The sequence below is a fragment of the Hemiscyllium ocellatum genome, chromosome 3, assembly GCF_020745735.1.
Source record: "Hemiscyllium ocellatum isolate sHemOce1 chromosome 3, sHemOce1.pat.X.cur, whole genome shotgun sequence".
Classification (NCBI taxonomy): domain Eukaryota; kingdom Metazoa; phylum Chordata; class Chondrichthyes; order Orectolobiformes; family Hemiscylliidae; genus Hemiscyllium; species Hemiscyllium ocellatum.
The window spans coordinates 19156466-19170200 of record NC_083403.1 but is presented as its reverse complement, the minus strand read 5'-3'; the positions used below and the strand labels follow the sequence as shown (position 1 = coordinate 19170200).

General features: G+C 42.4%; 1 protein-coding gene across 1 annotated transcript in view; it reads right to left on the bottom strand.

Annotated features, from left to right (window-relative positions):
* The window catches only part of mrps5 (mitochondrial ribosomal protein S5), a 139816-nt gene that overhangs the window by 28288 nt on the left and 97793 nt on the right, over positions 1-13735 (bottom strand). Inside the window, exon 6 of the mRNA XM_060855883.1 lies at positions 1089-1179. Within this exon, the coding sequence (XP_060711866.1) occupies positions 1089-1179 (91 nt within the window). The remainder of the gene's footprint in view (positions 1-1088; positions 1180-13735) is intronic.

Sequence of the window (13735 nt, the reverse complement as noted above, 5' to 3'; positions counted from 1 at the left end):
CGAGCACCCTACTGCACCTAGCAACGCTACACGGCTCATCTCCCACATGGGTGGCACAATGCTCTCACTCCGCCGCAAATCCAGGTTTGATTCCACCCTCTGACTAATTGGAGTTTACACATTCTCCTCATGTTTGCATTGGTCTCCTCTGGGTGCTCCAGTCTCCTCCCACAGTCCAAAGATATGCATATCAGGTGGATTGGCCGTGCTAAATTGTCCATAGCATCCAGAGATGTGTAAGTTAGGTGGACTAGCCATGGTAAATGTGGAGTTACAGGGCTGGGACAGGATGATCTTTGGTGGCTCGGTGCAGACTTGATGGGCCAAATGGCCTCTTTCTGGAATGTAGTAATTCTATACCTGCACAAACTGTTAGCAATTTAACTGTAATGCTCTCATCAGCCACATTGTGCCATACTGACTGGTATCTCACTCTGCAGGGCAAGGTAGTAGACAAGCAGGATCTAACCTATAGGAAGCATGCACAGCTACATGCACTCAAACCCATGGAGCAGATAGTACTTGATATCATTTCCATGGCTAGCAAGCAGATGACAGTATCTGCAAACCCAACTCTTTGAACTTCTCATACAACAATTGATTTTCAAGCTACAAGCAATGTAGGTATCCATCTGAGCATAGCCTGCCACTTTAACACACACATGAAATATACATTTTCCCTTGCACATCTCGAAAAACCCCTGCCATTCCTCATTCAGCAGTTAAGATGTGGGGAATCATATAAAGGACCATTGAGCAGATGAAAGTTTAGGCCTGAATGTGCTGCAGTGACAGGAGGGAGGTGTCAGCTCTCCCAAGGTCGTGTTCACACATGAGCACTTGGTGCAAATACCTTCCCATCCCAGTGCACCTTCAATTCCCTCAAACATCAAATAATCTGTTCCATTCAAGTTATTTCAACATTATTTAGTTTCAAAATGATTACAAAATAAGATTTGCCACCATAAAGTTGAAGTGTAGGCTAACAGAACCATAGGTCATCCAAGTAAAAGAGCTTTTTTAGCTTTCGCTTTTGACAATCTGTATAGAAAGGTTAAGCCTACAGGTTCCTTCACCTCAGAACTCACCTGCAGCTCCATTTGCATTTCCAACCACCACCAGAGCACTAACAGATCTCTTCCTTCCTTCTTTTGCTGTCATATTGAAGACACTTTTAACCTGTCAAAAAGAATAAGTTTGGTTAAATATTAAAGACAAGCTGCACAGCATCTCTGCACCAGAAATCACTATGTTAGTCAAGACAAAAACTAAAGCTCCCAAGAATGCACTGCCTTAAGCAAATCTGTCACTTTTCATGGAGTAACCTACACTAGGATTTCTACCAATGTTTTGGAGGTTTTGTACCATTCCTGTACAGAGTTTTAGTGCAAGAGTTCCTTTCCTCTCAGCTTTGCATACAATTCAGTCACCAAAAGCCTTGCAACATATTTAATTGTAGGTTGCTGTCATTACGTCTGTAAATGACAATAGACCAAATTAGATTAGATTAGGTTAGATTCCCTACAGTTGGCCCTTCTGCCCAACCAGTCCACACCGACCCTCTGAAGAGAAACCTACCCAGACCCATTTCCCTCTGACTAAACACCTAACACTATGGGCAATTTAGCACGGCCAATTCAACTGACCAGTACATCTTTGGACTGCGGGAGGAAACCAGAGCACCAGGAAGGAACGCACGCAGACATGGGGAGAACGTGCAAACTCCACACAGACAGTTCCCAAGGCAGGAATCGAACCTGGGTCCCTAGCACTGTGGGGCAACAGTGCTAACCACTAAGCCACTGTGCTTTTACAGCTCAACATATTTGAACATCTTTCGGCTAATTTTATAACCTGCTGATTTGAGCTATTTTTACAGATACAGGATGAACTCCAGTTCAAGGTGTTTCTATTAGAATGTGGGGAACAATTCATTGTACTCATTGTCAGTGACTAAGGGAGTTCTGAGGGAAAGCAAAAGGTCATGTTCATGGGATGACCAGGCACCATGTAAAACTACAGCAGTTTTCGTTCTTCCATTAGAAAGAGTTTTAGCATGTTTAGATCCTGCCCTTGATAATTTTTTAGTATTACTTTGTCAAGTGCCACATATAACAGTTGAGCAAGTTGATGCATTTGGAGCAGATGAGAATATATTAATGGCTGGAGTGGGGAAGATGTTTAATTAGAGTCACAGAGATGTACAGCACGGAAACAAACCCTTTGATCCAACTTGTCCATGCTGACCAGATATCCCAACCCAATCTAGTCCCACCTGCCAGCACCCAGCCTATATCCCTCCAATCCATAGACCCATCCAGATGACTTAAATGTTGTAATTGTACCAGCCTCCACCACTTCCTCTGACAGCTCATTCCGTACACATACGTGAAAAAATTGTCCCCGTTACGTCTCTTTTATATCTTTCCCCCCTCACCCTAAACCTATGTCCTCTTGTTCTGGACTCCCCCACCCAGGGAAGAGACTTTGTCTATTTATCCTAATCATGCCGCTCATGATTTTGTAAACTTCTATAATGTCACCCCTCAGCCTCCGATGCTCCAGGGAAAACAGCCCTAGCATGTTCAGCCTCTCCCTATAGCTCAAACCTTCCAACCCTGACAACATTGTTGTAAATCTTTTCTGAACCCTTTCAATTTTCACAACATCTTTCAGATAGGAAGGAGACCAATTGAATTGGTAACACCAATGCAGCACTTCATACATTAGCTTGGACTTTGATAACACAGTGAGGAGCTTCAAGAAACCAGACTGTTTAGTAGAATACCAAATTAGACCATAAAACCATAATACAAAAGGAGCAGAATTAGACCATTCAGACCATTGAGTGTGTCCCACCATTCAATCAGAGCTGATATGTGTCTGAACCCCATTTACTTGCCTTCTCACTGTAGCCCACAGAGTTAACGTTTTAAATCCTACTCTCCACAGATGCTGCTAGATCAGCTGAGTTTCTCCAGGATATTTCTATTGATACAATACAGCACGGTGGCACAGTGGTTAGCACTGCTGCCTCACAGCGCCTGTAGACCCGGGTTCAATTCCCGACTCAGGCGACTGACTGTGTGGAGTTTGCACGTTCTCCCCGTGTCTGCGTGGGTTTCCTCCGGGTGCTCCGGTTTCCTCCCACAGTCACAAAGATGTGCGGGTCAGGTGAATTGGCCAAGCTAAAATTGCCCATAATGTTAGGTAAGGGGTAAATGTAGGGGTATGGGTGGGTTGCGCTTCGGCGGGTCGGTGTGGACTTGTTGGGCCGAAGGGCCTGTTTCCACACTGTAAGTCTAATCTAATTCCAAGGGTAAATTAACCAAGTATATACTCAATGCTAAGATGCTAAAGGATGTTATCAGCAACATTTTAGATACTTTGATGAGGTTTCTACTTGACTGCTTTCATAAACAGTCTTGTCACTGTTTACTACATGCTTTCCCTACCAATTCAAACTGAAAATGCTGGAAACATTCAGCAGAACAGGTTGCATCAATGCAGAAAGGAGGGTGGAGTTAACATTTTGGACTAATGTCATTTGGACAGAACCTGTTTGGTCAGATAGATCCTGATCTATAGTACGCTAACACCATTTTATTTTAATTTTAAATTTTCAACAGCTACAGTCTTCAGAAACAAAAGTAGAATCTGTTGGAAAAGTTCAGCAGGTCTGGCAGCATCTATGGAGAGAAATCAGAGTGAATGTTTAGAGTCAAATGACCCTTCCTCAGAACTCAGATCTTTCTAAGAAAGGGTTACTTGATGTGAAACGTTCATTGATTTCTCTCCACAGATGCCGCCAAACTTGCTGAGCTTTTCCAGTAATTTCTACTTTTGTTTCTAATTAACAGCATTTGTCTTTTCTTTCCTGCTGTCTTTTGCTTTTCATTGCATTTTTATTTTTCCGTGAGTTCTCTATATCCAAACAGTATTCAGAGCTTGATCTGAACAATGCACTTTAAAATTTATACGAACTCTGTGGGTTTGCTGTTCTGGTGATCAGTGTTCTATTAGTTTTTGTTACTTGCCATACAATGCAGCAATTTACTGAGTCATTGAGATGTGCAGCACGGAAACATGTTGAAAATTGCAATCCAACTTGTTAATTGAATTTTATTAACATAAATTAACATTAGTACTCTTTGACTAATGTACAAGGCATTTGAAATACAATTGTTAATTTCATAATAAAACGAAAATCCTTTCTTTCTCAGTCACCTCTGTTTCCACTGACTTCGTCAATAGTTTCGTTGCAAATTTGATGAATCTTATTCCTCACAATAAGTTAACTTTCGTGGGCCAAACTTTCTGCAGAGGTACAAGCACCAGCCCTGAGTGAACCTCCTCAGCTCTTTTTGCACTGTTTCTGGTTCCTTACATCATTCTTTTATCAATGCCATAGACTAATCTACACTTGTGCATCTTTTACTTTTATGTATCTGAAAGTCAAACCACAAGTTTGCAACTTTTAAGTTCATGCTGCTTCTTAACCAATTATTCATGCACCAGTAAGACTTCGAATAAATTCCACACACAAATAGGTCAGGTCTTGCTCAACACACAATGATGCCACTGTGGCTCAGTGGTTAGCATTGCTGTCTCACAGCGCAAGTGACCCAGGTTTGATTTCAGCCTCAGCCAAGTGCCTCTGTGGAGTTTGCACATTATCCGAGTCTGCGTGGGTTTCCTCTAGGTGCTCCAGCTTCCTCCCACAGTCCAAAGATGTGCAGGTTAAGTGGATCAGCCATGCTAAATTGCCCTCACTGTCCAGGGATGAGCAGGTTAGGTGGATTATCCGCAGGAAATGCAGGGTGGGGGAGGTGAGGAGGAGTGGAGGGAGTGTTGAATCTGGGTGGGATGCTGTTCAGAGAGTTGGTGTGGACCTGTTGGGTCAAATAGCCTGTTTCCGCACTGTAGGCATTCTGTGGCTGCCACATGTGTCCACATAATTACATTTATTGTACAAGGCGAGTGGAAAGCGTTTAAGACCCTTTCATGGGACATGGCTGATATCAGCAAAACTAGAATTTTTTGGGCATCACCAGTTTCCACAACTGAATGCTATTTCAGAGGGCAGTTATGAGTCACGCAGGCCAGACTGAGCAAAGAGGACAAATTTCTGTCTTGAAAGGATATGAGTGAACTGGAGCAGGTTTCATGACATTGATCATAGTTTCATGATCAGCATTACTAAGACTTGTTTTCAATTTGGTTTATTAATTGGATTTAAATACAGCAGCTGCTGCAGTGAGATTCAGCAACTTCCATGTCTCCAGAGGAAAAGGCTCAGTCTTGGGATTACTGGTGTAGTGACTTTACAACTATACCATCATCTTCATAATAAAAGTACAATAAATCTGCAAATTTTATCTTATTTTGTGCCACTGATATAGGGTAATTATCACCAGCATAGAAATCAAGGTTAAAGACGTGCATACAATTAGGAAAAGAAGATGTCCCCTTGGCCCCTTCAGTCTCCTGTTATTTAGTAAGAACATAGACCATTACAGCGCAGTACAAGCCCTTTGGCCCTCAATGTTGCACCTACCCGTAAAACTAACCTGAAGCCCATCAGAACTTACACTTTTCCCTTTTTATCGACATGTCGATCCAATGACCATTTAAATGACCTTAAAGTTGGCAAGCCTACTACTGGGGGGGGAGAAGAGAGAGAGAGAGCGAGAGAGAGCGAGAGAGAGAACTCCAAGACTTGCAATCTGGGCCTGAACAACCTCCCTCATAAGGTAACCGGTCCATACCAAGTACAAGTCCAGTGATATCTTCCGCAACCTAATCTAACAGATTTGCAGTCTTTCTTAAATAAGGGAAACCAATACAGCGCACAGTACTTCACATCGGATATCACTAAAACCCTGCAGAATTGAAACATACCTTTTGTATTGAATTCCCTTTGCAATAAACAATATAGTTGTGTTAACATTTAGGTACAGGAAGTAATTAGGAAAGCTATATTTCATGATTAGGTCACTCAGATCACTCCACATTTCTACATTACATCACTCTACAGTATAGCATAGCTGATGGAATTACATTCAATGAATGAGACAAATTTAACATCAATATGTTAGTTGGGGGTTGGGTTTTGGGGTTGGGGGGGAAACGGGGAGGTGGCATGAGATGGTTGGTACTCAGTGCTGTTAAGAAAAGGAGTTTGAGAATTTTGACCCAGTGACAATGAGTAATATATTTCCAAGTCAGGATTATAAGTGGTTTGGAGTGGATTGCATAGGTGGTTGTGTTTCCATACATTCGCCCCCTGTTCTTCTGGATGATGCAGATTGGGGGTTGGAAAGTGCTGCTGAAGGAGAATAACCAACTTGCTGCAGTAAATCTTGTAGATGGTGCACACGGTTGTCACTGTGTGTTGCCTGAACAGTCAATGCTGGAAGTGATGGATGAAGTGCCAATGAAAGTGGCTACTTTCTCCTGGCATCTTGAGTGTTGTCTAGATGATTGCAGCTCCAACAAGTGGAAATACTCCTTCGCACTCCAGACATGTGTCTTGTAGATGGAGGATAGATTTTGGGAAGTCAGAAGGTAAGTTACTCATTGCAGAATTCTTAGCCCCTGATCTGCTCTCGTCACCGCAGCATTTATCTGGCTGTTATAGTCATATAGCATGGAAACAGACTGCTCAGTACAACCAGTCCATGCCAAACATGATCCCAAACTGAACTAGTCGCACCTGCCTGCGCTTGGCCCATGCCCCTTTAAACATTTCTTATTCATGCACTTATCTAAAAGTCTCTTACATGTTGTAACTGTACCACATCCACCATTACCTCTGAAGTTCATTCCAAACACAAACCACTGTGTAAAAAAAAACTGATTTTAAAAAGTCAAAAGGGTTTCTCCTCTCTTCAAAAAATTGCTCCTAGTCTTAAAATCCTCACCCTCAGGAAAAGACACCCGCTCTTCACCTTATCTATGCTCATGATTTTATAAACTTCTATAAGATCACCCCTTAATCTCCTATGCTCCAGTGAAAGTCATCCCAGCCTATCCAGCCTCTACTTATACTTCAAATCCTTCATTCCTTGCAACATCCTGATCAATAAGTTATTCTAGTTCAATAAATGGCATCTTTTGTTTCAAAAAATGACTCTGAACTTGATAATCACATTTTGTTGTCTGCTTTCAAAAATAAGTCATAAACTGTCAGCTTAACAGCCAGAAGTCCAACACTAGCAGCAAGTTATCCGAACAGTCTAGGTTGTAAACAGAAAATGGAAGATCTGAACAAAGATAATGACTTTCCCCATCTATTCCAAGAAACAATGAGCAAGGAGAAGGTCGGAGAACAGTATTAAGACAGTTGCTCATTTAGAGAACTGGTGCATTCACGATGGGCTGAATGGACACTTGCTGTGCTGTAACAATCCTGTCCAAGGTCATATGGCAGACATGTGTAAATGTATAAAACAATCTATTTTTCATCAGCTTGACAGACAGATATAAATAATAATTGCACTCCCTTTATTCATTGTGCAATTTTACAACGTATCATGTCTCTGCTTCCCAGATACTCTTAAATCTGCAAACTATTAAACAGTGAGGATTCCATGAGATTGATTTCCTCAACTGACATCTGGAGATTTCCTAACTGCTTTTTAGAGATTGACACCAAATACTGGACGCTGGAGTACTCCCTGTGCATAAATGAGAAAAGCCTTCTCAGCTCAAATCCAAAGGCTCGCTTCAAGGGTTTTCAGCAAATAATATATCGATTCTGTAATTTACCAGCATACTGACTAACCTGCAGTAACCTTTTATTATTTTGCCTGTAGTAAACGATCAAGGTTGGAAGCTATTCTCAATTCAGCTGAGCACACAATCAGTAACTGTTTGAGCACATGAGTTTTCCAACTTGAATAAGACTCCGTATCTGGATGCTTTACACGGAGGATACAAACTACAAAGAGAATGCCTAGTACATTCAGTGATAAGGATTAAGACCATGCAAGAATGTTAGAACAATTTTCCTGGTAACTGTTATAGATCGGGTAGGCTCAGTTCATTTGTATTTCATTTATATTACAGACCACTGTAGTTACAGTGACCCAGATTTTTCCATGTCTGTCAGAATAGATTGCCCAACAATGATCTTTTCTCAAATTATCCACTCCTTGTCAGTATTTTGAATCTGGCCTGTTCCCAAAGTGTACTATTGGAAGTTAAAACAAAAAGGGAGAAATCCAGTCAATACAAAGGAGGGAATTTATGTGTGGAGCTGGAGAAACTGGGCATGATCATTAACAAATTCTTGGCATCAGCATTCACAAAGGAGAAGGACATAGGAGATGGCGAGTCTAGGGAGGGGTATGGCATTCTAGGGTAGGTCAATATAAAAAAGGTGGCATTGGGTTTTTGAAAAGCATTAAAATAAACAAGTCTGCAGGACCTGATAGGATCTATCCCAGAACGTGGAAGGAGGCAGACGAGGAAATTGCTGGGGGTTTGGTTGAATATCTTTGTATCCGCTTTAGTCACAGCAAAGGTTCTACAGGATTGGAGAATAGCCAATGTTATTCTTTTGGAAATTACAGGCTGCTGAGACTTACACCCGTGATAGGGGAATTATTGGAGGAGATTCTTAAGGATAGGATTTACTCACATTTGGAAAAATATGAAAAATAGCGATAGGCACTATGACTTTGTTCGGGAAGGTCATGTATCACAAACTTGATTGAGTTTTTTGAGTAAGTGATTAAGGTGATTGGTGAGGGCAGGGCAGTAGATGTTGGCTACATGGACCATAGTGAGATCTTAACAAGGTCCCTCACGGCAGGCTGATACAAAAGGTGAAGTCACCTAAGATCTGTGTCAGAAGATAGAAGTCAGAGAGTACTGGTAGAAGGGTGTTATTTTTACTGGATATCTGTGACCAGTGGTGTTCCACAGGGATCAGTACCAGGATCCCTGCTGTTTGCAATGTTTATACATGATCTGGAGGAGAATGGAGGTGACCTGACCAGTAAGTTTGCAAACACACAAAGATTGGGAAAGCTATGGATAGTGAGGAGGATGGTCAGAGAATACAGCAGGATGTAGAAATGGCAGATGGATTTAATCCTGACAAATGCAAGGTGACACATTTTGGGAAATCTAATGCATGAAGGAAGTATACTGTAAATGGCAGAATCCTTCAGTAGCATCAACATACAGAGGGATCTAGGCATACGGGTCCAGAGTTCCCTGAAAGTGGCAACACAAGTGTTTAAAATGATCAAGGCGGCGTGTTTTGAGAAGATGAAGGCATACTTGCCTTCACCAGTCAGGGCATAGACTAAAAGAAAAACTGGTAGGTCATGTTGCAGCTGTTTAGAAATTTAGTTAAGCCATATTTGGATTATTGAGTGCGGCAACCAGAACTGTACAATCAGAAGGATGTGGAAACTTTTGAGAGGGTACAAAAATTGTTTAGCAACATTTTGCCTGGTTTAGGGGGTACTAACTTTGAGGAATGATTGGCAAACTTAGTCTGTTTTCCCTTGAACATTGAAGGATGACAGCTGATCTGATAGAAGTTTACAGAATTACAAGAGGCATGGATAGAATGGATAGTCAGAATCTTTTCCTCAGGGTAGAAATGTCAATGTCTAGGGACATAGGTAAGAGGGGGGAATGTTTGATGGAGATGTTACACAGAGGATGTTAAATGCCTGGAATGTGCTGTGAGAGGAGGTGTGGAGGCAAATACAATAACAATGTTTAAGAGGCATCTTGATAGATGTATGAATAGTCAGGGAATTTAGGGAATCGGACTGTGTAGAGGCAGGAGATGCTTTGTTTAGAAAGGCATCATGTGTCAGTGTGGTCTTGGGGTGCTAAAGGGCCTGTTCCTGTGCTTAACTCGCTTTGTTCTTTATAAAATTAAGTCAATGCAAACATAGCTGTGACTTTGCATAAAAGCATTTTAATTCAAATACATTTCCACATTTGTTAGCCTGAACATAAATTAGTTTGAGGAACAAAAACAACCATAAGACTATAAACTGTGGCCTTTTGACCAGGCCAATATGGCTACTTTCCCTTACAGTAGCGATTTCCAACAAACCCCAACCAAACCAAATATAGCTCAACTTTTCATTCGCTTAATAAAGTTAAAGCTAAACATCATTGTAAAGTATCTCAACTTACAACTGAAAAGACACAAATAAATGCTTTCAAGCCATCACATATTGACAAGCGTAGAAATGAGATTGCACATGGACAGAAATAGGCACCTTGAATGCCCACTTGTGAACACTACTTTGGAAGCTATGGCATGACAAGAAATTAGTCCTTCAGAGCAACTCACTGTAGCAACAAACATCACAAAAAGACATGTTACATGGCACTTCAACATGCAAGTACCTTGTTTCACCTTGTTTTAATTTTTGTTAACTGCATGTAGTCTTCTCACACTGAGAACAATGCTTACTTTCAAGCTAGCTATGACAAAGTGAGCTAGACTGTCATGTACAGAGGGTAAAAACAATGACTGCAGATGCTGGAAACCAGATTCGGGATTAGTGGTGCTGGAAGAGCACAGCAGTTCTGGCAGCATCCGAGGAGCAGTAAAATCGATGTTTTGGGCAAAAGCCCTTCATCAGGAATAAAGGCAGTGAGCCTGAAGCGTGGAGAGATAAGCTAGAGGAGGGTGGGGTGGGGAGAGAGTAGCATAGAGTACAATGGGTGAGTGGGGGAGGGGATGAAGGTGAGAGGTCGGGGGCGGGGGGGGGAGGGTGGCGTGGATAGGTGGAAAAGCAGATAGGCAGGTAGGACAAGTCATGGGGTCAGTGCTGAGCTGGAAGGTTGGAACTAGGGGGAGGTGGGGGAAAGGGAAATGAGGAAACTGTTGAAGTCCACATTGATGCCCTGGAGTTGAAGTGTTCCGAGGTGGAAGATGAGGCGTTCTTCCTCCAGGCGTCTGGTGGTGAGGGAGCGGTGGTGAAGGAGGCCCAGGACGTCCATTCCTCGGCAGAGTGGGAGGGGGAGTTGAAATGTTGGGCCACGGGGCAGTGTGGTTGATTGGTGCAGGTGTCCCGGAGATGTCCCCTAAAGCGCTCTGCTAGGAGGAGTCCAGTCTCCCCAATGTAGAGGAGACCGCACCGGGAGCAATGGATACAATAAATGATATTAGTGGATATGCAGGTAAAACTTTGATGGATGTGGAAGGCTCCTTTAGGGTCTTGGATGGAGGGAAGGGAAGAGGTGTGGGCGCAGGTTTTGCAATTCCTGCGGTGGCAGGGGAAGGTGCCAGGATGGGAGGGTGGGTTGAAGGGGGGCGTGGACCTGACCAGGTAGTCACGGAGGGAACGGTCTTTGTGGAAGGCGGAAAGGGGTGGGGAGGGAAATATATCCCTGGTGGTGGGGTCTTTTTGGAGGTGGCGGAAATGTCAGCGGATGATTTGGTTTATGCGAAGGTTTGTAGAGTGAAAGGTGATCACCAGGAGCATTCTGTCCTTGTTACGGTTGGAGGGGTGGGGTCTGAGGGTGGAGGAGCGGGATGTGGATGAGATGCATTGGAGGGCATCTTTAACCATGTGGGAAGGGAAACTGCGGTCTCTAAAGGAGGGGGGCCATCTGGTGTATTCTGCGGTGGAACTGGTCCTCCTGGGAGCAGATACGGCGGAGGTGGAGGAATTGGGAATACGGGATGGCATTTTTGCAAGATGGAGGGTGGGAAGAGGTGTAATCTAGGAAGCTGTGGGAATTGGTGAGTTTGTAAAAAATGTCATTGTCATGTCGGTCGTCATTAATGGAGATGGAGAGGTCCAGGAAGGGGAGGGAGATGTCAGAGATGGTCCAGGTAAATTTAAGGTCAGGGTGGAATGTGTTGGTGAAGTTGATGAATTGCTCAACCTCCTCGCGGGAGCACGAGGTGGCGCCAATGCAGTCATCAATGTAGTGGAGGAAGAGGTGGGGAGTGGTGCCGGTGTAATTACGGAAGATCGACTGTTCTACGTAGCCAACAAAGAGACAGGCATAGCTGGGGCCCATAGGTGTGCCCATGGCTACCCCTTTGGTCTGGAGGAAGTGGGAGGATTCGAAGAAGAAATTAAGGGTGAGGACCAGTTCGGCCAAACGAATGAGAGTGGAAGGGTACAGATGCAGAACACAAAATCATAGGCATGGTCTGAAAAAAGTTAGACAACTAGCAAAGTAGGTCACTTTGGAAAAGGTACATATCACAAATAACAACAGCTGAAGGCAATATTCTAAACTCAGTTTTCACTCTCATGCATGGTGAAATTGTTCAGCCCATGACTGAATTATTGCCTTACTATTACGTTTTGGGCTGTATTATTCTCCACATAATCGGCAGTAGCTAGTTTCACTGGATGAAGATAGATAAACTGCCAGGCAACTGTTTTTACGATCATTGATCAACATAAAACGGAACCATTTGCAGAAATTGAAATTTGATGGGATAAATGAATCAACGGATGTGATAAACCAAACCATCAGGTCCACGACAATTTTCTATCATTGCCAAGTTTTGCTTTACCAACAAAGTATGTTATGAACAGAAAAAGGGCAGTTTAACATTTGCAACCACAATGGTGAGAGTAACAATTTTCACAATAAGAGCTAATAAAAATAGGAATGAAATTACATCATTTCAGAGTGAGAGTGGAGTGGGAGGATACAGTTAGGGATGTGTAGGCTTAAGCCATCTCCCTTTAGGTAGCTCCTGCTGCTGTTGTTCACTACCCTTGTCCTGCAAGAGCAAGGGAAGCATATTTGGAATATGTTGGTCCCTTTGCTGTGAGTCAACATGGGCTTCAGAAAAAGATACTGCAGGACATCAAAACTGAAAGGAAGGAATTGCAAAGTCTAATTGGCTGGGCAACCATGCTAGGCAGATGAGAGTTTTGAGTTCTTAACGGGCTGCGGACAACAAGTAGAGTTCCAAGTCAGATGATAATTATTCGGAAAAATTTGAAACAAAAAGAAACAATAACGCGTCTTGGGAATTGTCAGAAATACGATGCTTCTTATTCAAATCTCTGATGGGTTCTCAAGCGCGGGAGAGTAGTAGGTTCTTTTTATTTTGAGAGAAGGGGAGATAAGTATTTCCCTTTAGTCTGGGAAACTGAATAGAAGAGAAGAGTAGTAAAACATATCACTGTGGCAAAAATTTGTTTGTTGAGGATGTGGATAGGATGGTTTTCCACCTGATTTAGAATAACCTAGCTCTGAACATTAGCTCGCTTTGTTTTCATGGATGCTGCCTGACCCAACATGTTTTGTTTTCAGAACGGATTTCAGCATCTGCAGTAATTTGTTCTTACCTGATTTTCTATCAGCATTGGAAATGATTCTAAAAAGGTATTCAGTAGCAATATCCATTGAGTGCCACACTGATAATACATATTCAATGAATTGCATGAGTGACAAAAAAAATCATTAAAGCAGTTTTAAAACAGGAGAATTTTTAAAATCTCAAATTGAAGTGGATTATAGTAGCAAATGGCTCACTTTTGTTTTTAAAAAGGAACACATTCTAAGAAGCTATTAGAATTACCGGAAAAGAGGACATTTGGAAATTTACTGTATACTAAAAAGACTGTAGCAGAAATATAACGGTCAGATGTATGGAGGAACAGCAAACAGAGACAAGTTGTCACTCCACATTTTCTTTAGATGAAGAAGCTTATTATTGAGCTCCACATTTGTAACAATGAATTTTGACTCTGCCTCTTTCAGAAATGCAGAG